General features: G+C 46.0%; 1 protein-coding gene across 2 annotated transcripts in view; it reads right to left on the minus strand.

Annotated features, from left to right (window-relative positions):
• Positions 1–27733, minus strand: part of EIPR1 (EARP complex and GARP complex interacting protein 1) — a 176196-nt gene that overhangs the window by 137257 nt on the left and 11206 nt on the right. The window contains exons 2-3 of one of the 2 annotated variants that reach the window (XM_007971618.3): positions 21120–21203; positions 5316–5448 (exon numbers count right to left, since the gene is read on the minus strand). In XM_007971618.3, the coding sequence (XP_007969809.1) occupies positions 5316–5448; positions 21120–21203 (217 nt within the window). The remainder of the gene's footprint in view (positions 1–5315; positions 5449–21119; positions 21204–27733) is intronic. The other variant, XM_038006508.2, reaches the window with a different exon arrangement.

A 27733-nucleotide genomic window follows, 5' to 3' on the forward strand; every position in this document is an offset into this window, starting at 1 on the left:
TCATGTTAATTCCCTGCATAGCCAGGCGTCTTTCAGGTGGCAACACCACAGCCTCTCATGGCTCCAGGTCCGATTGAGACCTGCAGGTTGTGCTGTTATTTGCTGTGTGTGGAGGCCTGCGTGCTCCTTGGAGGCCAGCCTGCCACCTGCCACGTCCCCACCTCCGTGTCCGACCCGCAATCTACTCCCACAGACCAGTCACTGTGGAGATCTCTCCTGTTCCAAGTACGTACAGTCCCGTCGAGACAGCCTCTACCCTGGCCACAGTCACTCCTTTTGCTTTCATAGACATGCATTTTTCTTATAAAATGATCAGAAAGGAGAGTTAAGTTGTTTTTTAAATCTTCATCATCTATGTAGAAAACATTCCATGAGTTTATTGTGCTACAACTCCCCCTTTCACCAACTCCAAGAATGTCTTTTTCACAATCATCACAGGTAATAACTGAAAATAAATCAACAGCAGGTATAAATCCCTATCAGTAATCGATGGCAATCTGTCACTTGTTCCTTGCATGGATAGAGATTTAAGCTAGGAGATATGGATGTATGGTTTAATCTGAAAATGTTTGACTTTTTAGGATACTTTAACCTCATGCAAATTTTCTATCATTTTCTAAGACAACGTGAAGAGAACATCACTCTTCAAGGAGACTTTGCCTGTGAGCACCAGATCCTTCAGCTGTGCACGGGGAACTCAACACCGCTGTTCCTGACCACCCTTCTTATGGATAGTAAGGGTACAGAGAAAGGGTTTCTTGCTTGCATTTAAAAAAATAAGTCACGAGCTCATCCACTTCTGCCTATTTGTGATGTTCATTCTAGCACGTGTGCTTGTGTGCACAAGAGTTCTACCACACTGCAGACTTCCACTGATTCGAAGAGATTCAGTGTGAAGCAATAAAGACAGAATGTAAACACTGTTGCTTCTGACAAATAACCAATAGCGACATCCTAAAGAAGAGTGAGGCCCTCCAAATGAACTGTTTCTAGACACTCTCCCCAGAGGCCCCGTCTCCATGGCTGCTGTATCCCTTCCTCCCCATAAGACCCATGGAAGGCCAGGTGCAGTGGCTCACACCTGTAAAACCAGTGCTTTGGGAGGCTGAAGCAGGCAGAGCACTTGAGCTCAGGAGTTCAAGACCAGCCTGGGCAACACTGTGAGACCTCATCTCTACTACAAATGTTTTTAAAAATCAGCCAGATATGGCAGTGCATACCTGTGGTCCCAGCTATTTCGAGAGGCTGAGGTGGGAGGATTGCTTGAGCCTGGGAGGCGGAGGTTGCAGTGAGCCAAGATTGTGCCACTGCACTCCAGACTGGGTGACAAGAGCCAAGAGTGAGACTCTATCTCCAAAAAAAAAAAAAAAAAAAAAAAAGCCTGAAAAAGGATTTCAGGACATCTGTGAAGGAAGACACAGAAAGCAACTTTAGAAGAGGGCAACTGTCTGCCGGAAAGAGGGTGCTCCTAACAACTCACGCCAGTTGACCCTGTGATCTGCCCGCCCTCTCCACCTACGGTTCTACTTCCCACACTGCCTGCCCCTGCCCCACACAGGGTGTGTGCCAAAAGGCGTGTCTCAGAAGCCCTCGGTCTCTTCATTAAAAGATGCCAACCGTTCACCAAAATACCACACAAACTAATGGAAACAAAAAGAAGGAAGGGCTACAAAAGAGGAGAAACAAAGAAAACACGTGTGGGGCTCCAAGGACAGCAGACAACAGGAGCTTTTCTATAAGTGCACCCTAATAAACAGCACACCAGGAACAGACACACAGTAAACGCCGCAAGAGGCCTCCCAACAGCCCAGGCAACGGCAGGGGAAAAGCACAATGGGAGAAAACACTATTGGAAGACAAGGAGGATACAGTGCAACTCTGATCTTTGCAAAGAGATTTGTTATGATGAAGGGATAATTTAAGCAATGTCGTCTAATCTAAGTTTGTGGTGCTTTTGGATTTAATTCATATTTGATTCATTGTAATGTGGAAGCCTAGTGATTTAGAGGCGAGCTAAGTGCAAAAACTACAGAGCACAAGTACGTTTGCAAAACACAGGAAGTCTCTAGAACGTTTTCCCTGCACTGGGTTATGCAGAGCAAGCTTATGTCTGCGACTCCAGGCTTTTCCGGAGGCACCTGAAGCTGGAGGGCCTGGCGGCGTGCCCCACGGGCGCGACCGCTGCTGCAGATGACCCGATTCAGGTGAGACACAGCACCACGTGTGCTTCAAAGGGCGAAGAGCCAGGTTAAGCACGAGTCAAGTAGCTGTGCTGCTCTTTCCTAATCAGAGCAGGAACTCGCAGCATTTCACACTGGAAAACAGCCTTCCCTGCAGGATGGAAATCTCAGTTCTGCCTATGGCAGGAATAAAACAGAATTCTTGGAACTTAGACATGAATGTTGTGGAACAATTTTGTCTTTCTTCCTCGAGAGGCTGACAGATTAGGGAAATACTTAACAGAAGATCCGTGCTGCCTTCGAAGTCTGGCAGAAAGAGTCAGTCCCTGGAAGCCACGACTGAAAATCACAAGATCCAGGGTAACTTGAAGGACGCGATCAACTTATGCCTGTGGACGACCAACAAGACCAAGATTGCTCGGCAACTGTGTTAGTTTTCTGTTGCTCCTACAAATTGCCACAAACTTGGCAGCTTAACTCAAAGCCCACTTACAGCTGGGAGCAGCTGAGGGTGGTCCCAGCAGACAGCCAGGAGACAAGCCTGCATCCTACAACCCCAGGAGCCACGTGAGGTGAGAGCCCTGACACAGCCTGGCAGGGGCCTGGATGGCAGCCTGGAGACCCGAGGCCAGGGCCCTACGAAGCCACAGCCAGTACATACCGCTGAAGAGGCATGTGCTGTTGGAAGCCGCTGTGTTTGTGGGAATTCCTCTGCAGTGTATAATGACTATGGAAGCAGGGGCCGCGGTAACAAATGCCTGAAATGCAGGAGGAGCTCTGGTTTCCAGCAGTGGGTAGAGGCTGGGAGGCTTTTGAGGAGCCACAGAAAAAGCAGAGCGTGCCTGGAATATCCAGGGGGCAGAAAGGCCGTGCCCTGCAGGTCGTGGAGGCAGCTCCTGTTGTGCTGAGGCTGGTCCTGCACTCGGGGGGTTTCCTGGTGGGGGAACAGGGCAAGGGTGGAGAAGAGAGCAAATGCGGGAAGAGCTATACGATGGTGGAGTAACTACAAGCCCAGCGTCTCCAGCCGGAAAAGGCGCTGAAATGAAAAGCCTAACTGATATGGTTTGGGTCTGTGTCCACACCCAAATCTCATCGTGAATTGTAATCCCCACGTGTCAGGGGAGGAACCTGGTGGGAGACAACCGGATCACGGGGTGGATTTCCCCCTTGCTGTTCTTGTGACAGTAAGTTCTCAGAAGATCTGGTTGTTTGAAGGTGTGTGGCTCTTCCCACTTTGCTCTCTCTCTCCTGCTGCCTTGTGAAGAAGGCCCTGGCTTCCCCGTCACCCCCACGGTGACTGTGCATTTCCTGAGGCCACCCAGCCATGCTTCCTGTTAAGCCTGCAGAACTGTGAGTCCAGTAAACCTCTTCATAAATTACTCAGTCCCACCCAGGTAGTTCTTCATAGCAGTGCGAGAATGGACTAATATGCCGACTGTCAGGAGGGTGTGCCCCTAAGAAAAGGCTGAGGATGGGCCACACTGCATGTGGTTAAAGCCTCGGGAAGATCAGGAGGTCAGAGTGCAGGCCTAGGAAGGGCCTCTCAAGAAGCGGAGGAAGCATCTCACAGATCCTCAGGCAGAAGAGAGAGTGAAGGGTGAAGATGAAGGGTCAAGGGTGAAGGGGGCAGTCCCTTGGCCGTCTTAGCAGGAGACCAAGGCAGAGAAGAGATCGTTTCTAAAAGATCTGCAGTTAGGCTCTTGTCTGAGGGAGTGAAGCCTCAGGAAATCTACTGAAGACCCACAGATTCTTGAGAAACGTGTTTCTGCTGAGACATTGTCAGCTTGGACCAATCGGCACAGACAGCAGACAAAACACAAGGAGGCTCTCGGATCCCCACCCTCCCACTGGCCGGAGGGAGGTGCACAGCCACACTCAGCCACACGCCACACTGCCCTCCAAGTGGAAGGCAGGGCCCTCAGAGAGTGGACACGGGGCGGCTGTGAAGTTAAAGTGGAAGGAGGGCCGGGCACGGTGGCTCACGTCTGTAATCCTAGCATTTTGGGAGGCCGAGGCGGGTGGATCACCTGAGGTCAAAAGTTCGAGACCAGCCTGGACAACATGGTGAAACCCTGTCTCTATTAAAAATATAAAAATTAGCCAGGCATGATGACGTACACCTGTAATCACAGCTACTCGAGAGGCTGAGGCAGGAGAATTGCTTGAACACAGGAGGCAGAGGTTGCAGTCAGCCCAGATTGTACCACTGCACTCCAGCCTGGGTGACAGAGCGAGACTCTGTCAAGAAAAGAAAGGAAAAGAAAGGGAAAAGGAGAGGGAAAGGGAAGGGAAACATACACAGAACTCGGTGAAAGCAGAATTTTAGATCAGGACGTCCTGGTGACCAGCCTGATACACAAGCTATGCAATCCCTACACATCAATATTCTGAAGCCAGAGGGTATGAGAGGGAAGATCAGACAGAATGCATTAAAAGTATCTAAACAGTCATTCAGCCTGTGGGACAAATGAAGGCAACATTTTAGAAACTACCTATCAAAAACTACAAAGAATTTGTTCTGGCTTACATGGTAAAGAAAGAGATCCTAGGAGATATTTCTCCACAGAGCCAGAATTTAAAAAGGAGTCATTGACGATGACCGAACAAGGAGAACTGGGAAAGAGGGAGGCTCAGTTCAGTGACTCAGGCGTCTGCATTGACAAAAACTAAGGTCCCAGAGCCCCAAGAACCTGGAGAGCCCAACAGCAGGCAGGAAGAAGCCAATCAGGCGTATCACCAGTCAACACGCGTGTGTGCATGGAACTGCCCTTACCAAAGAGGACTGGAAGACGGTCACCAAGACCAAGAAAGAGGTGAATCCCTGCTGCTCCCTGCAACGTACAATTTCTGCATCAGGACGCCTGTGTCTGCCTTGCCAGAACCTCTAGCACTGTACTTCCCTGACCAAGGGGCAACGTTCCTGGAACAGCTGATTACAGCTTCAATTCTTAGACTCTTAAGATTCTAATAATTTCTGCAAACACACAATATCATGGCTTCTCTGTGTATGCAACACCTTCGTTAATGGCTAAATCTTTTAAGTCATGTGTCGACCCACTAGCAATACAAAACCAGTCTTAGGAAATACCTCCAGTGACCTCCAGTGACCAGGTACCTTAGAAAAGCTGCACTTACTTCTGTTGTAGCAGGTCGCCAGCACGCCTCTGTCTGCAGGACTAGCGCTAATGTGCCAGATCTCACCCGCTTGATGGAGGAGGACATTTTTATTTATAATGTTGTTTTCATCGTCAAAATCTATGATGTGGATCTAGAAATACAAGAAAAGAGCACATCAGGATCTCAAACACTTTCCTCAGTACCTTCATCAGACGTCATGATTACAAAGAATAATCACATGCACATTTCATGACAGATACATCTTTAATTGATTGTTATTATGCCAACAGTACGTACTTCTATAATTTCTTACTGGACTCCTCTCCAAAGACAAGTTAGAAAATCCCTGTGGAACATTTTTAAGATTGCAAGCTACGTAAGATTGCCCTCTGGTCACATCCAGTCTTAAAGAAAGAAGGCACCAAATGCTGTGTCTTCAAGTGGTTCTAAGACTGAGCCACTGTTGGTGTCAAGGCCAGAGCTGCTCAGGGCTGTCCCTATCAGCAAAGTCCTCCCAGCCTGCTGCATGGCTGCTGGGGAGGGCAAGGGCAGCAGGCCACAACTGCCTAATTAGGTCTGGGACTGACCATGCCTGGCCCACTCTGTCTATAGTGGGCAGAACTCAACTCATATGTCAGACATGATTAAGGTAGGAGAGAGTAAGAAAAGGCTGTATATTCATACGCTTTTATTCTCTTTTCAAAAACAAGTCCAACAGCCACTGGTGCCTATTATCTTATGGCATTAAATGGTATAACATTTTAGCCACTACATAAGAAAGTTAAATATACTATCTCCATGCTTTCCAGGATAACTTTTAGAGGAATTGAAATGATTTCACATTTAATTTCTTACGAATACCCAAGTCAATGAGAAAACGTAATTCCTCTTTTAAAAGTAAATCTGTACTAAGAAAAATATTCATGGATCTGCACAAAAGATTTATATCCAAGTACATTTACTATGGCATTGATTATTGTAATAAAAAAATTAGAAGTCACCTAAATGTTTAGTAATAGGAAACTATTCAAATAAATTGCAGTATCTGAAGGTAATATAATATTATGACGCCATTCGGTAAACTGCAGACTACTCAGTGGCATGGAACGATGTAATATATATTTTAGAAGATAATATAAAAAAGGAACTGTACGAATGCTACATCCTTTTCTTGTTTGTTTGTTTTTAAAAAGTACACGCGTCCAAACAAGAAACTAGCAGGTGCCTGAATGGTGTCCGCATGGTGGAAGTGTAGGTGGTTTTCCCTTACTTCTTTGTGCTTTATTTCTACTTTTAACATTTTTGCCCAATGAGGTCTGAGACCGACCGTGCCTGGCCCACTCCGCCATACGTTTGCAATCAAAACAAACATTAAATGCTATTTTTAAACTGTCTCCACAATACCCAGTAGCACCTACACGTCACCCAAGCCTCAGATGGCCCTTTTATTATTTCCAGCTGCTCCTCTCAGGGTCTGATATGGTGTGGATCTGTGTCCCGCCCAAATCTCACATCAAATTGTAATCCCAATGTCGGACCTGGGGCCTGGTGGGAGGTGACTGGATCGTGGGGGACGGGCCTTCACGAATGGGCTAGCACCATCCCCACTTGGTGCCGTCCTCACGAGAGTGAATTCTCCTGAGACCTGGTCATTTAAAAGTGAGTGGCATGGGCTGGGCGCGGTGGCTCACGCCTGTAATTGTAGCACTTTGGGAGGATGGGGCAGGCGGATCACCTGAGGTCAGGAGTTTGAGACCAGCCTGGCCAACATGGTGAAACCCCATCTCTACTAAAGATACAAAAAATTAGCCAGGCGTGGTGGCGGCGCCTGTAGTCTCAGCTACTCGGGAGGCTGAGGCAGGAGAATGGCACGAACCCAGGAGGTGGAGCTTGCAGTGAGCCGAGATCGCCCCACTCACTCCAGCCTGGGCGACAAAGTGAGACTCCGTCTCAACAACCACCACCACCAAAAAGTGAGTGGCATCTTCCCCTCTTCCTGCTCCTGCTTCCACCAAGTAAGGCGGCTGCTCCCTCTTCGCCTTCCGCCATGATTGGAAGTTTCCTGAGGCCTCCCCAGAAGCAGATGCTGCTGTGTTTCCTGCACAGCTCCAAAATGTGAGCCAAAAAAACCTCTGTTCTTTATCAATCACCCAGTCTCACTTATTTCTTCACAGCAGTATAAGGTCACCCCGAGGAGTCATTCTGGACTTGCTCAGAATGGAATTCATACCCGGCCAGTGCCAGAGCCATGTGAGCTGAGCCAGAATCTCCCAGGAGTAGAGCGGGGCCGCCAGTGCCGGGTGCTGGGGCCGGGGAGAAGCCAGACATGGCCGGCTTGCCCGCCGCAGAGCAGGAGCCTGGTGAGCACGTGCGCCCGCCCTTTCCATTCAGGGCCACTGCAGTTCCCACAGCAGGTTCAGAAATATTCCCAGTGAACAGCTTCCAATTACAAATCACACATCTAAGAACCAGGGAAATGAGCACAGCACTTGTTTTTATAAGTGAAACTTTATTGTACTCTTTTTCCTTTCCACACCCAAGGAAAGTTTACCTATGAACAGTTTTTTTCCTCTGTGGACCTGTTACACATTTATAATATACTATTAATTATTAAATAATTACTCAGTGATATTGAGAAAAATATTTGGCAGAAATACATATGTCCTATGATGCTACATCTCTACAATTGGGGATAGACCCTACAAACACCAAAGAAAAGGCAAGTGCAAGAATTTTCACAGCAGATACATTTTTGATAGCCAAAGCAGTAAACATCTCAGATGTCCATCAACAACAGAATGGGTAGGCCAGGTGCGGTGGCTCACACCTGCAATCCCAGCACTTTGGGAAGCCAGGGCGGGTAGGTAGGTCACCTGAAGTCAGGAGTTTAAGACCAGCCTGGCCGATATGGTAAAACCCCGTCTCTACTAAAAATTTAAAAATTAGCCGGGCGTAGTGGCAGGCGTCTATAATCCCAGCTACTTGGGGGGCTGAGGCAGGAGAATCACTTGAACCCAGGAAGGGGAGGTTGCAGTGAGCTGAGATCACGCCACTGCACTCCAGCCTGGGTGACAGAGTGAGACTCTGTCTCAAAAAAAAAAAAAAAACCCACAATAGAATGGGTAAATCAGTTGTGGTATATTCACAAATGCAATTCTCAGAGTAATGACAAGTAACAAAAACACACGCACAGACAACGCTGAGTGAGAAAAATCAGACACGAGAAGGAGCACCTTGTGCTGTAACCTCAGGCAAATGACAGAGACCATTCACCGCAGGCCTGGAGTTGGCCCAGACTCCAGGAATCTTAGGGGACTGCTGGGGTGCCCTCCATGGCGGTGACACGGGTGCACGTGGGTGTGGGCGCGTGTGCGTGCAGGTGTGCACCTGTGTGTGGGAGCATGGGTACATGGTCTACACGTGTATATGCGTGGGTGTGCATGTGTGGGAGCACAGGTATGTGGCCCACCTCTGTATGTGTGTGTGGGTGTGGGGGAGGTGCAGGTGTGTGTGGAGGGAGTGTGGGTGTGAGACAGGTGCAGGCGTGAATGTAAGTGTGTGTGTGAGGGTCTGTGGGTACATGGCTATGGTGGGTGTACACGGGTGTGAATGCACGTGTGTGTGGGTGTGAGGCAGGTGCAGGCGTGTGGGAGATGTGTGGGAGGGTGTGGGTGCATCATGGGTGTGGGTGTGGGGGGGGTACGTGGGTGTGGGGAACTGGTGCATGCATGTGTAAAGACGCCCCCAGTAGCATATTCTGGATGTGTACACTTGGATGCATGTTAAGTTATAGTTATACCTTACAGGCAGAAATGCATTAGAATAAAAACTAATAACAAATACATGAAGAAAATTCATTCTTTATTATAACCAACAACCTAAAAATTTTAAAATGAGAATTTCAAGATACCAATTAATATTGACTATATTAGCCAACTTCTTCTAAGTGATGGCAACCAATACAGGGAATTCTATGATAGTATTGGTCCACATTATAACTTGTCCAATTCTTTTATAAGGTTCATTATAATATGTAAATAAGAACTACATAAATGTTGAAACTGAAACAATAATTTGATTTTGTGAAATCTGCCCCAAAGAATAAATGAACAAAAAAAGGTGTATTATGAAATGTTATATAGCTTTAAAAGTTATGATTAAGAGCAATTATTAATACCAAAAATGTTACAAGAGTATTAAATTTTAAAAGCAGGCTATAAAATGGCATGTGATTATATAATACCATCACACAGGAACACAGACCACAAGGGGATACAGAAAATTATAAGTAATTTTTGTGTTGCTAGGGAATTTTTTTCCTCAGCATTTTTCACATTTCCTACTTATCAGGAAATCCATTAGCACTGAAAAAAGGGACGCACTTAAATGTACTACTTTGCAAATCTGCTCCTCTGAAATGCACCAGGGCAGCAGGCTCAGCCGGGGGTTTTCTGGGTGTGTCTTCAGGACCATGCGGCGAGGCCCCCACGCTGGCCCCTCGGCCTGGCTGCAAGTCTCAGCAGACCCTCTCTCCTAGTCTCCTGCCTCCCCACAGGCTCTGCCTCTGGCTGGACCCACTTTCTTCCCATAAAGCTGTTTTCCTTCTCATGGAGACACAAGGCACAGCTTTCCAACGGGACTCAGCTCCTCTAGGTTCACCTCTTCCAGCCAGCAAGCACGCACAGGGCAGAAGGGGGATCCATGTTCCTCCCAAGCCCATGTCTCCTAATCTGGGCACACTGCAATAGAAATGGTCTTTAACCTTCATTGCTAAGCCTGATGAGTCTTGAGATTTTCCCACATCCCTTATTTTATGGCTGATTCATAGAGTAGCGCAAAGTACACATCTTCACGAACTGTTTTAACACGGGGCTGTTCAAACAGGATGCCATCAACCACCATGAGCAAAAATAACGAGGTAATGGCTGAAATCTATATTGCACCAGGCACTATGCAAAGTATTTTATACACTTTAGTGCTTTAATCCTTAAAACAGCCCTAGAATATATTACTATTAACCACAATCTACAGGTGAAAAGACCGAGGCTTGAAGAGTGGAGGGCCTGGGCACACCAGGCCTACGGGAGCCCCTGGTCCTGGCACGCGAGCTCTGCAGCCCAATGCCTGCCCGGTACATGCGCTCTGCAGCCCACCGCCTGCCCGGTACGTGCGCTCTGCAGGGCGGCAGCAAGCCAGAGTGAGAGGCAGCTCCCAGCTGGAAGGAAGGACCAGTTCCTCAACTCTGTTCTCAGGGCACCAGCCTACACCCAGCTCACCTGAGAGTATAAACAACTGTTTTGTTGAATAAACATATGCAGGTACAGGCCGGCTCTGAAAACGAGTAATGTGAGAAAGAAACACTGTAACTAAGGTGAGTGCAAAAGATTACCAGGGCTCAAAGGAAAGAGCCATTAACACCAGCTAGGCAGGCCTGGAAAGACGGTCGCCCTGTAAGCAGTACTTAAATGTTACTTTAAACTTTTCACACCACATTGGATTTTTTTAATGTGTTAATCGTTTATAATGAAGATCAAACTCATATATTTTGAATCATCATTAAAATTTTTAAAGTTGATTTTACCAGTGCTGGGCTAAGGCCATAGACGACATTGTAAAGATTTAGAATAAAGAGTTATAAAAATTTATTACAAAGTCAGTAAAGATGAACTTAATCACCTCTCCCTCCTTTTCTGGAAGAATTGGGGCTTGGAGAGAAACGCCACAGTGTGGCCACAGCCCAGGGCCAGGCTGCTGAGTACAGAGCTGCAGGGCCAGGCTGCTGAGTACAGAGCTGAGGCCGCCGCACTGTCCATTTCATCTGCGTTTCTCAAGTGAAAGTTCAAAAACTCTTGAGAATTGAAAAAAAATGAAAAGAAAAGGGTCAGGCACGGTGGTTCACACCTGTGATCTCAGCACTTTGCAGGGTGGAGGTGGGAGGATGGCTTGAGCCCAGGAGGTCAAGACCAGCCTGGGCAACACAGCAAGATCTCATCTCCACAGAAAAAAATAAAAATAAAAACTACCACACATAAACAGGACTGGATATTAAAAAATCAAGAGCCACCCTCCTAGGGCAAGTGAACGATCCAGTGGCTTCCCCAGAGGCAGGAGATGCCCTCGGCCACTGATGGCAAACCTCCCCCGTTCTCACCCTGGACAGCCACTGGACAGACGACAGGAGACGCCTTCCCTGCCACGTCATCCATTAATAAAACCCACCTGCTCAGTGGCAATTCCTTAAGAGTTATGCGGAATACTGAATACTGCCTGGGACCAGATCTTGGACAGGACAAGCCATGGGCCCATATCGCTGGTTTTCTTTACTCCTGGTTACAGCAAGTGACCCTGAAAACACAGTTTCTACTGTAGTCGGCTTCACGCTTCAGCTCGGTGCTGACATGAACGTGACCTGCCAGTCAGGAGACCTGGTCTCTCATTTGGATTCCGTCATTCCTGGCTGTGTGACCTTGGGCAAGCCACTAACCCTTTCTGGGCTCTTTGTATATCTGGGCCCTTCTCAGCATTTGTACATTTAGGAAACTACATCTCTAAGATCCCTTTGTTCTAAGAGAAACACACACTCCTATTTTTTTTTTTTTTTTTTGAGACAGAGTCTCACTCTGCCGCCCAGGCTGGAGTCCAGCAGCATGATCTCGGCTCACTGCAACCTCCGCTTCCCTGGTTCAAATAATTCTCCTGCCTCGGCCTCCTGAGTAGCTGTAACTATAGGCAGGCACCAACCAAGCCCAGCTAATTTTTGTATTTTTGGTAGAGACGGGATTTCAGCATAATGGCCAGGCCAGGCTGGTCTCGAACTTCTGACCTTGTGATCTGCCTGCCTTTGCCTTCCAAAGTGCTGGGATTACAGGTGTGAGCCACCACACTCGGCCAAAACACATATTGGTCCTTTAGCTAAGAACTTAAATGGTAAGTAATACAGTTATTAAGTATGTTACTGATTTTCCAGTGCTTATGAGTCCCATACAATAACCGCCATTTCCCTAAACATAGTAATACTGCTTTTTTAGGCAATTAAAACATAGGGTATTAACAGCTCTTGCCCATGAAGCCCAAACAGTACACTTGACAGTGGGGGAGAAAAAAGACTCCACGTTCCAGAAGCTCCCTGTAAGCTCCCTGTGCCCCAGGAGCACGTTGCTCAGAACTGTGCAGAAGGTGACACAGCCTGTGCAGTGGGTGGGCAAGGGCTCCGGCAGAGGCTGGAAACTAACTGAGTCACTGGAATGCCACCAGCTGCCTCTGGTAGCAGAGAACAGGGCTGAAGTACCGGCTCCTCCTTTCAGTAGGGAGCGGCCTCTCACTCTAAAAATCAGAAAGACATGAGTAGAACTCTGTAAAAAAAAAAAAAAAGGAAAAAGGGGGGGGTATAATCAATATAGTGAAATTATTGGGGCATATTCAATATAGTGAGATGAGGCTGGGTGCAGTGGCTCACACCTGTAATCCCAGCACTTTGGGACTGCTGATCCCCTGAGATGGTGAGGTGGGTGGATCATCTGAGGTCAGGAGTTCAAGACTAGCCTGGCCAACATGATGGAACCCCATCTCTACTAAAAATATAAAAATTAGCCAGGCGTGGTGATGCGTGCCTGTGATCCCTACTATTCGGGAGGCTGAGACAGGAGAATCACTTGCAGGAGGCGAAGGTTGCAGTGAGCTGAGGTCATACCACTGCACTCCAGCCTGGGCAATAGAGCAAGACTCTGTCTCAAAAAAAAAAAAAAGAAAAGAAAAATATGCATATATAGAGAGAGAGACCAAAATTCTCAGAAAGCAAAGTAGGGTACAGTTCATAGAGGAAAATAGAAAAGCAAGTGCACAGTGGGAGGCAGCACCATGGCACTAACTTCTGTTTCTCTTCACATGGATGCACATGTGGGGGGGAACGCAGCCCCGGGGCACCATGCTTATCTTTCCCTAGATCTAGCTTGGTGCACGCAGAAGAGGGAAACAGGGCACCATGTTCATCTTTGCCTTGATTTGCGCTGGTGCACACATATGACTCGTTCCTGGTACAGAAGTCCAGTGAAAACCACCACCACCACCGTGCCACAGAAACGCTTTAAGGAAACCCTAATGAAACAGATGACTGGGGAAACCCTACAATCCAGAGTCCACAACACTTCTCACAGCATGTTTTGTTCATTCAAAGCAGTGACAGATGCCCTGCCCACCCCCACACCTCACAAACCGAGCAGAGGCAAATGCAACACAAGCCCACCCGAGTGGGAGGGGCACCACCTGATGGCTGGCCCAAGGGCGGCAGCAGGGCCCACAGAGATTCTGGGCGTTGACTCCTTGTGACTCTGGTGGGACAGATGAAACTGGCTGTGGGTTTTGACCCAATGCTCATTGATATGGACACCAGGGAACCTGATGGAATTTGCAGCAAAACCCTGGAATTGTCCAGGCATGGGGTTTCTGGATATCATGACTTCTTCAGACAGAAACAAATCTGATGTCTGTCTGAAAATGTAATAGATGCCCAACAGGACATCACAAGATTTACTTGTGAGAAGTAAGTACATTTGCTACAGTAGAACTAATTATTACAGAAGTTTGTGACTTTCCTTAAAATACACCCATCCAACAACCTGCTCAGCACCAGGCATCAAAAGGACACAGCAGTGAATGGTCCTTGGCCTCACAGTATGTGTCAGGGATGGCAAGGTGTCAAGGAATTTGGAGAAAAATTAATGCAGAATAGAAGTAACAGGAATCCTATAACGTGAAGCCTTATATTAGAGGCATGCATACGCAAAGACAGACTAGAGTAGAGAAAAGGCATCAATTAGTTCCAGCTCAGGAATTGAAAAGGGGGTGGAAAACGGAAGATTTCACGGAAAATACAATAGAAGCTGTCTGTAGGAGAGATCAGGACTCAAAAACCTTAGACAAAAATCATAAATTTCTCCTTAAACCCAAAGAACCCGTCCAGCTGAACACTTGCAGGAATGCCACCTGATATAGTTTGGATATTTGTCCCTGCCGAAATCTCATGTTGAACTGTAATCCCCAGTGCTGGAGGCAGGGCCTGGTGGGACATGTTCAGATCCTGGGGGCGGCTCCCTCATGGCTGGGTGCTGTTTTGGATAGTGAGTTCTCCTGAGATCTGGCCACTGAAACGTGGCACTCCCCCTCACTCTTCGCTCCCGCCCTCGCCATGTGATGTGCCTGCTCCCACTTCGCCTTCTGCCATGACTGGAAGCTTCCCCAGGCCGTCCCAGAAGCAGATGCCAGAGCCATGTTTCCTGTACAGCCTGCAGAACCATTAAACCTCTTTTCTTCATGAATTACCCGGTCTCGGATATTTCTACATAGCAATGCAAGAATGGCCTAATACACCAACAGATCTGAGGGTGTGATATGGTTGGACTATGTCCCCACCCAAATCTCCTCTTGAATTCCCAAGTGTTGTGGGACGAACCTGGTGGGAGATAATCGAATCATGGGGGCAGTTCTTTCCCGTGCTGTTCTCCTAATAGTGAATAAGTCTCACGAGATCTGATGGTTTTGTAAGGGGGAGTGGCCCTGCACAAGCTCTCTCTTTGCCTGTCGCCATCCAGGTAAGATGTGACTTGCTCCTCCTTGCCTTCCACCGTGATTGTGAGGCCTCCCCAGTCAGGTGGACCATAAGTCCATTAAACCTCTTTTTCTTTCCAGTCTCAGGTATGTCTTTATCAGCAGCATGAAAACAGACTGATACAGGGTCAAACCGATTCTTCAAGAGTGAGGGAAAAGGGGAATATCAGAGAGCACTTTATATGTTAGATCTTAAGACTCACTGAACCTGAAAGCTGGAAAGAACCAATTAAAGAATTTCCAAGTATGGCAGACCATCTAGGGATATACCCTAAAAACACAGGACCCCTGAAGATAAAGCTCACACTGAGGACAGTAAGAAACAGAAATGCGAGTCAGGGACGCTTAGTGACAGGCTGGAGTCTCTGGATCAGGCCTCATCAAAAGGCAGCCAGGCTGCCCTATGATGCTTCAGTGACCCTGAGCAACCAGGTCCTTTTGCCATTAAAGGAAGAGAGAAGGGTGAGGGAGGAGAGAGCGGGAGCAGCAGGGAAGAAATCAAGGCTCAGTTAGTCTAGAGTGGGGCTGGGAATCTGAACATTGACCAAGCGCCCTGGTGATTCTGAGCACAGGTGAGAACAGGACTTGCAGGCAGCGGGGCTGCAGGCACAAAGCTGTCACAAATCCAAACAGATGCAGAACCATGCAGCTGAGCTGAGAAACTACGAAGTTACCCAGGGGAAGAAATGAGCTGCTCTGTCATTGCCCTTCTGTGACATCAGTCTTTTCACTGACGAGGATCCCAGCCACTGGGTCAATGCTTCCACGTTAGAAGAGGCAAAGCTGGTCCTCTTTGTCACCATGGCACTCCCAGAGGTCTCCAGAGGAAGATGAAGACTCATCCCTTATCTACATGAGAAGGCGGGGGTGGGGGGAGTACCAATATACGGGGAAAGTCTGCGGGAAATGCAGACCACAGAAGCACTTAAAGTGCCTCAGGTCGGAAATCCCCTTGTTCCTCATCCCTGCCCATGCTACGCCATAAGCACACCCCCCAGGAAGAACTCCAGCTCCTCCTCAAAGGAGAACCCCAGAAAGCGAGCAAAGACCCCAGAAATCCTTGTCCCCCCTCCTCAAGCACAGGGAGCTACGACAGAGTCCTGTCCCATAGGAGGAAACGGATGCAAATCAGTTCGTCCCTCAGAGGAAAGTCGGCAACTGTGACAGTCCCCACATTTTCAGACAGATAGCGCAGCTGCATCATGGAGTAATGACGCAGGTACCGGGCACTTTCCAGGGAATTAATGACTGTCTGAAGGGAGTGAGGGCCTGAGGCAACGCCAGGAGCCATTAACCCTTCCCAGTTACCACTCCCCGGGAGAGCCGGAGTTCCAGAGCGAGGGGCGGGGGCTTCCGACTGTGCAGGAGGAGGCCAGACTCTATTGTCACAGAAGGCACATGGGCCAGGCTGCAGCCCGAAGTCAGTGGAGCCTTCACGGCCACACACTTTCAAACAATCAGACCTGTGATAACTCACTCACTGTCACGAGAACAGCAAGTGGGGAATCCACACCCATAATCCAATCACCTCCAATCAGGGCCCTCCCTCAAAACTGGGGATTACAATTTAACATGAGATTTAGGTGCAGACAGGGCCAAACTATACCAGATGGTAATACTAACAGTACTGTGAGTATCTGCTTGTCCATTTCACCATTTCACTAAACACTGAGCTCAGGACACAAATATCTGTTCAGGTTTTGTGTACTCAGCACAGAAAAAAGAGGAATTAAAGAGTTCTGTCAATCTACGAAGTAAGCATTTGTTGAGTGGATGAATGAACGAACAGCTCAACAATGTCACATGCCTTTACCAGAAACAGAAAGACAAAACCAGCAAGTCAAAAACACAGCTTCGTACCTATCATACGGATTCACACACAGACAACTGCAGGCAAGTGTGGAAATACATGAGGTGTGTAATAAAACCTACTGTTGACTCAAAAAATAAGATACTGGGAAATTAACTTGAGTAATTAGCAGAACTCTTCAAATTAGAAGAAAGGAAACAGAAAAACTGGAAAGCTTCTTTAAAATAATTAATTGGATGTTACTTCGTTCCAAAAAACAAACAAACAAACAAACAAAAAACAAATTAAGGCAGATTAAAACCCTTTCTGTCATTTTGGGCTGACTCTTTCTTTTTTTTTTTTTTTTATGTTTTTGAGACAGAGTCTCGCTCTGTCACCCAGGCTGGAGTGCAGTGGTGTGATCTCAGCTCACTGCAACCTCCGCCTTCCCAGTTGTCAAGCGATTCTCATGCCTCAGCCTCCCAAGTAGCTGGGATTATATATGCTTGCCATCACACTGAGCTAATTTTTGTATTTTTAGTAGAGACAGGGTTTCACCATGTTGGCCAAGCTGGTCTCGAACTCCTGATCTCAAGTGATCCACCCGTCTTGGCCTCCCAAAGTGCTGGGACTACAGGCATAAGCCACCACACCTGGCCTCTTTTATTTCTCTATTTTGATAACTTTGGTACCAATGATTCTTCATTAATGTCATTACCAAATGGAAATGCCATTACCACATTCTGGCTAAGAGCAGGTACACAGTAATTTGCTCATAACTATCATGCTTTCCATGGCCCCATTTTGTGTTGAATTCCTGGGTTTCTGCTGGCTTCTGCTTTGTGGAGCTGCATTTGGAAGGCAGAGTGGCGTGCCTCCCATCCTATCTCTGTGCCTCTTTTGCCCATGTGGGTTTTACTCCCCAATTCCCCTGGAGGCGCCATCCCTGAAACCACAGGCCACCTTCATGGCGGGTCCTCCTTCCTTCTCAGGTGGCCATTGGTAACTATTTTTATAAATAAATAATTCCCTTCTTATATTTTTTCCAGTAGAAAAGTAACACACATACATATATACACATTCTGAAAACAAAATATTAGAAAGAAAATAATTTTATATCCTGATTAGATGTTGCCCCCACCTCGCCCCAATCTGAGGTTCTGCTTTCCGAGGTTTCAGTTACCTGTGGTCAAGTGTAGCACAAAAATATTGAATGAAAAATTCCAGAAATAAGCAATTCATAAATTTAAATCACACACCATCCTGAGTAGTGCAGTGAAGTCTGGAGCCGCCCCACTCCATCCCACCAGAAACATGAACCATCCCTTGATCAGGATATCCATACCCTGAGCTATCCACACTCTCTGTTCCTGACACCTTTCATCAGCATATCCATACTACAAAAGAGACCTGCCCCTGAGCCATCCACACTGTCTGTTCCTGACATCTAACCATCAACACTGTATGGCTTGATGATCCGGATTACCCAAAACAGATGCTCCTGCTTCTGACAAATCCTCAGAAGGTCAATAATAGCCTAACGCTACATCACGACGCCTATGTCATTCCCCTCACTTCATCTCATCACATAGGCCTTGTATTATTGCCCATCTTCTCGAGAAAAAGGGTGAGTGGCCGGGCGCAGTGGCTCACGCCTGTCATCCCAACAGTTTGGGAGGCTGAGGCCAGCGGATAACCTGATGTCAGGAGTTTGAGACCAGCCTGGCCAACATGGTAAAACCCCATCTCTACAAAAAAAAAAAGACAAAAATTAGCTGAGTGTGGTGGTGCATGACTGTGATCCCAGCCACTCAGGAGACTGAGGCAGGAGAATCGCTTGAACCTGGGAGGCGGAGGTTGCAGTGAGCTGAGATCACGCCATTGCATTCTAGCCTGGGCAACAGAGTGAAACTGTCTCAAAAAAAAAAAAAAAAAAACTAGAAGAAGGGTGAGTATAGCACAGTACGGGGTTCTGAGAGACAGAGACCACATTCGTATAACTTTCATAACTAATAATCATTGTTCTTTTTTTATTAGTTATGTTGTTAACCTTTTGTTGTGCCTAATTTATAACTTAAACTTTACCTATATGTAAGTATAGGAAAAAGCATATTATGCTTAGGGTTCAGTACTTGCCAAGGTTTCTGGCATCCACTGGGTGGTCTTGGAACATATACCCTGTGAATAGCATCTGAAGATAACCCGTGGCTCAATTTTTCGTCCTTTTTGGCCTATTTCCTTCCAGTCTTTATTCCAAGAAGAGATTCAATTGTGCACTTTGCTTTTTCACACCGCAGTGATCATACTATAAACACAACGTTAACACCCCACCAAATCACCTAACAATTCTTAAGTTGTCATGTTTCTTAGGAGTCTGTAACTTTTAACGAGTGTAATAAGGGAATACTATTCACTCTGAGTAACCAGATTCAACCTGAGGGAAGTGTATGAATCTGTCATTACAAGTGGCTCCATATCATTCAACCTAACATTCACGCATTTTGACATTGATTGCTTGTAAGTTTTTATAAGTATCATTATAACTAATATTCTTCATGTATAATGATTTTTTCTAGGTTTGGGATACAGGAATTACAGATTAAGTACATAAACATTTATTTATGAAGCTCTAAGGATATATCACTGAATTAGTAGCTATAACTATGCTGATTTTAAACCTTTATCGACATACGAGAGTGACAGTTTCACTATATCCTACCCAGGCCTGCATATTCTTCAACAGCTATTTGAATGCCATTTCCCCTGTGTGATCTGGTAAGCTGGACAGAGGCCCTAGACCATGTCTGACATGGCCTCACGCACATCTTCCCGGTGTCAAAGACAATGCACATCTTCGCAATCACCATAGCATCTCATTTTAATCTCCACTTTAGCAATGAGGAAAATGGAGTCCAGAAGGGGAATCCATGTGCTCAAAGTCACATGGTTACTGCCAGGCCATGAACCGAATCTAGATCTCCTGAGTGTCCGCTACAGTGGCCAGAACAGCAAAAGGGTTCCATCTGTATCCCCGCCTGGACCTGGATCAAGTGGCAGTGACAGATCAAGTGGCCTGGTGAAGGGGTGGCCTGCCCCTCCACACCTGTGGGTATTTCTCATCAGGTGGGACGAGAGACTTAGAAAAGAAATAAGACACAGAGACAAAGTATAGAGAAAGAAAAAGTGGGCCCAGGGGACCAGCGCTCAGCATACAGAGGACGCGGGCTGGCACTGGTCTCTGAGTTCCCTCAGTATTTATAGATCATTATCTTTACCGTCTTAGAAAAAGGGAAGTGGTAGGTAAATAGGATCATCATAGGGAGAAGGTCTACGAATAAAGATCTCTGTGACATGAATAAGTTTAAAGAAAAGTGCTGTGCCTTGATAAGCATATGCAAACATCTCCATAAACCTTTTTAGCGCATAAAGAGCAGTATTGCTGCTAGCACGGCCCACCTTCAGCCCTAAGGTGGTTTTCTCCTTTCTCAGTAAATAGAACATACCATCAGGTTTTACACCAAGATGTTCCTTTGCCCAGGGATAGGCAGGAGACAGATGCTTTTCTCTATCTCAATTGCCAAGAGGCCTTCTTTCCTCTTGTACTAGTCCTCCTCAGCACAGACCCTTCACGGGTGTCAGGCTGGGGGACGATCAGGTCTTTCCCTTCCCACGAGGCCATATTTCAGACTATCGCATGGGGAGAAACCTTGGACAATACCTAGCTTTCCTAGGCAAAGGTCCCTGCGACCTTCCGCAGTGTACATGTCCCTGGGTACTTGAGATTAAGAGAATGGTGATGACTTTTAACCAGCAAGCTGCCTTCAGGCACTTGTTTAACAAAGCACATCCTGCACAGCCCAAAATCCGTTAAACCTTGAGTCATCACAGCACATGTCTCTTGCAAGGACAGGGTTGGGGGTAGGGTCACAGATTAACATCATCTCAAATACAGAACAAAATGGAGTCTTTTATGTCTACTTCTTTCTATATAGACACAGTAACAGTCTGATCTCTCTTTTCCCCACAGCCTGGATCAAGTGAGGATGAGGTTGTGAACCAGCCCACACTCACCTACAAAGAGTTCTGTGAGCAATTAAAGAAGTAATCCACAGGCCCAAGAAGAAGGGGTAGTGGTGACCACATATCCTTGCTTCTCAATTGCTTATAGAACCAAATCTATATAACCACAAGAGCCAAACAAGACTACAAAGGTCATGCCAAACAGAGGAAGTTTAAATTACTAAACACAGTCGATGCACAGAGATGGATAATATTCTTTGATTTGAAGATAGACATAAATCCAGTGAAAGTTTTATTTTGTTTATGTGGCATTAATTTCTCAAATGTTGCTGGAAAATCAGAGCAAAATGGTTATGAAACTAAGAATAGGCTTAGTAATTATCATGTATACATTTGTCAAAAATAGTTACCTGATTATCATATTTAAGAGACTGTGTCCCAACCAAAAACCGAATGGCATCTGTTTCGGCAGTTTGAGGTGTTAAAGCACGTGCCTGCAGGACGGAAGAACAACACATGCACATTTATGAAGTTAGATTTAATAGAGATGAAAAAGGCAGTTGATCTCATCTACTGTTGATAAAGTATAAATGAGTACAGTGTCTGGAAAGCAAGTTAGAAATATGTATTAAAAGCTTTGACTTTTGCACACTTTCAACACAATTCCACTTCAAATTTGCATATGGAAATAATTGTAAGTGGGTAAAAAATTAAGCAATAAAGATGTAAATTATGTACACATCAATGTTTATTTTTTAGTAAAACTATTATTTCAACAGTAAAAGACTGGTTAAACAAATTATACTTCAACAATACAGCAGAAAATAGCTTCCAGCAATAGCAGAGTAGGGAGTTTAAACCAACTCTTCTGCAGATAACAACTAAGAAAAACTAAAGGAATAACCTGAATCTGTTTCACAGCTTCAGAGAACTACCAAGGCAAAGAAGAAATGCCAAGATCCAGGACAGGAGGAAGCCTAGCGGGGAAGCCCAACACCTGGTCACTCTTCACCTCAAGGCATCTGCCAATCTGGAAAGCGTGGCTGATAGGCTGATGTGATGAGGGCTTTGACAGACTCCTGGAGCTCAGGGCACAAAAACCCAAGCACACAGTCCACCTGGGAGAAGAGCCTGTAAAGCACTAACCCCACAGGTATACAGCCCAGTAAAGGCAAACTAGAATTAGACCAACCTGCACAGGCTAAAGCTCCAAGTCATCTCAATCCTGATTGGAGCAGGTCAGTGCTCTTAGGCTAGCCAGACTCCTGCCAGAAGTCAATCCTCTGGAGGAAGATAACATCCAAAGTTTCTAAAATCTGACACAGAAAAATGTTCAACATTTAATCAAAAATAGCCAGTCATAAGGCCAAGCATGGTGGCTCACACCTCTTATCTCAGCAGTTTGGGAGACTGAGGCAGTAAGATCACTTGGGGCCAGGAGTTCTGGCCAACCAATCTGGGCAATATAGCAAGACTCCATCTCTGCAAAAAAAAAAAAAAAAAAATTGTAAAAATTAGCTGGGCATGGTGTCTCACGCCTGTTGACTTAGCTACTCAAGAGGCTGGGGCAGGAGGATCACTTGAGCCCAGGAGATTGAGGTTACCATAAGCCATGATCACACCACTGCACTCTAGCCTGGGCGACCGAACAAGATCCTGTCTAAATAAAATAAAATAAAATAAATAATTAATTAAAATAGCCAGTCATACAATAAGACAAAACCACATGATCAAAAACCAAAAGAAACAACAATCAACAGAAAAAGGGCTACAGAGGATTCAAACAGATTCCCTGGGAAGCAAGCTCTAAAGCTCTAAAGGTCTGTAAAGGAGACTTCCTAGAGCGTGCTCTTGGGAACTCTTCCATATTGGGGTGAAGGAGGAAGGGCTGGGCTGAGGGAGAAGATGAAATGCATCACATCTGCAATGGAGGCCTCAGCCAATCCAATGGGGAGCTCTAGAGCTGGACGGCCCTTCAGAGTTAAGGCCAAATGGCCAGGGTTTTATACCACCCAACCTCTACCCCCATGGGTCAGTCACTGGATGCAGGCTGTCCCTGAGGAGGGGTGTGACCTTGGGCAAAGTGCCTTTGTTCAGCTGAGGGCAATTCCTGGAGCAGGGCCCAGCTGAGAGCTATCAGCCTCCAACAATCTCAGAAGTGGCTGGATTTCCTGAAAGAGAAATGCAGGCTGTATACAACAGCCTGAGTTGCAATAGCTATGGTTAACATGTTTAATAATTAGAAGATAAAACTAAGATCTCAGGTGATGAATCTGAGGCTTAGAAGAAAAAGTTATACAACTGGTTACTAGAGCTGTGACTAGCACTGCAGGCTCATAAATTCAAATCCATCTCCCTTTTAGGACAAGCATTAACTGCACCTGGATCACGTCCCTGTGGCCAGCATAATAATGGCCCTCCACCCATATCCACATTCTAACCCCCGGAACCTGTGAATGTTAACTTACGCGGTAAAGGGACTCTGCCGATGTGCTTAAATTAAGGACCTTGAGATGAGGAGGCTATCCTGGATTATTTAATCATGTGGGTCACTGAAATCAGAAAACCTTCCCTGGCTGTAGTTCCAGAGAAATGCGACCACAGAAAAGAGAACCAGAGAGGTGGTGAGGCAGGAGAACAGAATCTGGAGGCAGGGAACCTAAGGCCAATTCACGCTGACTTCCTAGAACTAAACTGAAAGGAAAACCCTAATTTTCTACACCCAAGCAACAACTGGACCGGAGGCTACACCCTTTGCAAACCCTCACCTTTTCTGCATGGCAGTAGAGAAGCTGAAAGTATCTCTGATTGGTTGCTTTTTGCAAACCAATCAGACGTTTGGATAAGGCTGTAACTTTGTAACTTCACGGTAGCCTCTGATTGGTTGCTCTGATTGGTTGCTTTCCACAACCAATCACACTGATTGTGGGCCATCCCTTCATTTACACGGGGTAAACACCAAGGGGCCAATGGGAAACCTCTAGTGGGTATTTGGACCTGAGAAGATTCTGTATTTGGGGCCCTCGAGCGGCTGTTCGGCCCAATCCCACCCCATGGAGTGTGCTTTCATTTTCAGTAACTCTCTGCTTTTGTTGCTTCATTCTTTCCTCACTTTGTGTGTTTTGTCCAATTCTTTGCTCATGATGCCAAGAACCTGGACACCTTCCACCAGTAACAATGGCAGATGTGAGGAGGACCCGGTGGCTGTTGCTGGATTTGAAGACGAATGAGGGAGTTGTTAAAGCAAACTAAATATGGCCTGAGAAGGACTCCATGCTTCTATATTTGAGTCCCTGTGGATGAACCACAATCTAACTTAATATGTAGACAAGACTGAGAACCTAACTTAAGAGTCTGCCCCTGTAACACCTGAGTCTTGGCCAATCCCAGCAGCCGTACTTCAACCACTCGTACACTGCTGAGTGTTCAACCTGTGTTCAAATAAGGCAAACTCCAGCCTGTAAACCGTCTAGCTGTTTCTGTACCGCTGTACCACACTTCCCATTTCTGCATGTCACTGCCCTTTTCTTGTTTATAAATTTGTTCTGACCACAAGGCATCCCTGGAGTCTCTCTGAATCAGCTGTGATTCTGGGGGGTGTCCAGTTCACGAATTGATCATTGTTCAGTTAAACTCCTTTACATTTAATTCAGCTAAGTTTTTAACAGAGTCCATGAGCCAAGGAATGTGGGTGCCCCTGAAAGTTAAAAAAGGTGAAGACACAGATTCTCCCCTAGTGCCTCCAAGAAGTAACAGAGACCTACTTACGTCTTGACTTTAGCCCAGGGAGATTCATTTTGGGTTTGTGACCTACAAGAACTGTAAAATAATCAAATAATGTTATTTTGAGCCACTATGTTTGTGGGACTTTGTTATGGCAGCAACAGGAAACTAACCCTGCACCATACAGTTCACTAAACGCCCCATTCGGTCACGCCCCTGCCCATATGGAGCTCCGAACACACCTGACGCCCAATTCCCACCTCGTCGGCGGTCACATCCAACTCGTACGTGTTCTTTCCGGTGTTTTGATTCATTTCTTTCAAAACCAGGTAAGAGAAACAAGTGAACGGTTGCCCTGACCATTTAGTCTGCCTAGTTTTGACTTGGTTTCCACAGCTAGAGCAAAACAATGACATCTCTTGGGTGTCCATTGCAAAAAAAAAGTTGAGAGAGAACAATTTCATGAACTATTCTTAGAAAACATAACCAATATTATCTATGTTTCCAACCTTCCCAAAATAGCAGCACAAAACTTCGGCAGCTAAAATACATTTTAAAAAAACCAGGAATACGCATGTCTAGAGCAACATGTCCATGATCACACACCTGGAGAAAACACCTGTGCGGGTCAATTCAGCTCTTCAAGGAGCCTTTAAGAGTCCCACTGTCGGTATCCCTCTACCCTCTGCTGCAACTTCCCTGGACAATTTTTGGAGCCAGTTATAGGCCTTCTGCCAAAACTGTGCACATATGCACAGAAAATTTTGCATATAATTATTAACAAGTTCACAGAGCCTCTGACTCTGGCTTGGAGAAAGATGACTCTGATGAGGAGGAGTGCAAGCCATTCCTGAAACACAAAGCCCTGATAGCTCCAAGGCTGAACCCCAGGTCAGGAGAGCGAACACTGGGACAGGTCCACCTTCAGACAAGAACACCAAGATTTTCAAATGCAGGACTGTGTTGTCACCCTAGACGTTAAAAAGCCCAAAAGGCCCCAAAAACAGCCCCCAGGAGAGGACTCACCTGAAAGGGAATGACTGCTTTTCACAGAAAAGCTTGTCTATGCCTCGAGTCAGTGATGAAGGGTTGCCTAGTAGCAGGTACAGTGGAGGCATTAAAGAGGTACGAGGCGCCACCTCTGCCCTCAGGAAACTTAGACTCTCATTAGGAGAGAGGAGACACAGACTCAAAAAGATTAAAAGACAAGATGATAGATGATTAAGTATCAAAAACTCTGGCACAGACCATAATAGCAACATATTAACATTTATCAAAATGAACCCAGGAGCTCCAAGTTAGACAGAAGGCAGGATTAAATGCCATCACTTGAAAATAGAAGAAAACCAAAAATAAGCAAATTGTATCAGTGGCTATCATACTGAAAAACGAAGGGCAATTCAGAAAATGCAGAAGCTACTTGAGTGACAATAATGAACCAGCATTCAATTTACTCCACTGTAAAGCAATTTGCAGAGCTGAGAGCTGCATACCTGGAGAGGAATCATGGTAAGCAGGCAGAAAAACAAGTCTAAATAGATCATCTGTTTCAGACGGAGTGAAGAGGATGTAGTTTTAGAAAAGCACTGCAAATTTGGAACTATCTTATTCAAGCTTATACAAGAAAAGACACTTCTTAAAAAGAAATGGAAACAGAAAATCATTTGTATAGACATATCTAAAATGTATCTTTAAAAATCACAGTGAAATAAAAAGTTTAAGAGCTTTCCAAAAATTATTTAATTTGGGCCATTCTGGTGACAGATCTCTATGTGTATAACTCTACCTCTTTGATTAAAGTAATGATAAAATGACCACTAAGTCTAGTCAGAATGATCATTTTACAGGTGTTCCAATGACCTTATGATAAAAGATCAAATTTTTAAGGTATAATATGTCAAAAAACATTTCCACATATTCTGTCTTGGTTCATCCTCATAATTCAGTGAAGTACACAGGAAGACAGGATGAGGATTATTCCCATTTAGTACATAAAGAAACTGAGGACCAGCAAGGTCGTGTGATTTTGCCTCTGCCTGGAAGCTACTAAAGGGGAAAAAGAACCCAAACTTCCAACGTTCAGCCCGGCTATGGCTCTCACGGTAAAGTAGGGTAGGTGGCAACACAAATGGCACATTTGGTAGAAGTTGGAATACAGGTCACTTTATAATAGAAATTCCGTGCGTTTTCCCCAGTTCTCATAAAGAAAGGCCAAGGTGAGGCCAGGCGCAGTGGCTCATGCCTGTAATCCCAGCACTTTCGGAGGCCAAGGCGAGCAGATCACCTGAGGTGAGGAGTTCGAGACCAGCCTGGCCAACATGGTGAAACCCATCTCTACTAAAAATACAAAACTTAGCTGGATGTGGTGGTGGGCACCTGTAATCTCAGCTACTCAAGAGGCTAAGGCAGGAGAATCACCTGAACCCGGGAGGCAGAGGTTACAGTGAGCCAAGATCGTGCCATTGCACTCCAGCCTGGGCGACAAGAGTAAGACTCCATCTCAAAAAAAAAAAAAAAAAAAAAAGAAAAGGAAAAGACAGGCCAAGGTATTTTTCTCACAAAGCCAAATTTCTAGTCTGCCAACACCCTGTAGGGAACCAAACCAGACAAAGGAATTGGAAACGCTGAGAGTTCGGGATCATAGCAGGAAAGAATCATCAGGAACCTTATGACTACTTGGAGAAGATAGAAATATCAGCACCTAGACATATTAACTGAGTGTACACCATTCCCTTGGGAAACTCACAACTTATTCATTTGCTTACTAGGTTAAGCAAGTAAGTGGTTACCAGAAACAGGTAGCAAACCATGTCCACTAAAGCTTGCTATCAGGATTCTCCCGCTTAGAAGGTTTAAAGACGGCAGGTGGAAAGGGGCCTGTGCTTGAAGCAGGGGAGACACAGGCCAAGGGCAGATGAACCTGCTCTCCTACACTGAGAGTCTCCTTCCAGAAAGGACCACTACAGAGCGCTGCTCACCAAACACCAGGACACCGTCAGGAAGGGGAAAGTGCGGGAAAAGGGGAGGCGGAAGGAAGGGAGGAGGGAAGAAGAGAAGAAACAAAGGACAAGAAGGAAAGGGGGCAAAGTCCTAACTTCCCCATTCTGTGTTACCTAAATACCCATTTCTCATCTCCTACACCCAAAAGAAAAAATGCAGTCAAAGAATTGAAGTGCATTAAAAGGAAAATAAACCCTCCAGGAAAACTGAGGTGGTGAAGCTCTGAGAGCCCAGAAGCCCTAACACGCATTCATTCATTCGCTCCTGCACTTACCCGTTGAAGTCCAAGCCTTTCCACATA

This window comes from Chlorocebus sabaeus, chromosome 14, assembly GCF_047675955.1.
Source record: "Chlorocebus sabaeus isolate Y175 chromosome 14, mChlSab1.0.hap1, whole genome shotgun sequence".
NCBI classification, from domain to species: Eukaryota; Metazoa; Chordata; class Mammalia; order Primates; family Cercopithecidae; genus Chlorocebus; species Chlorocebus sabaeus.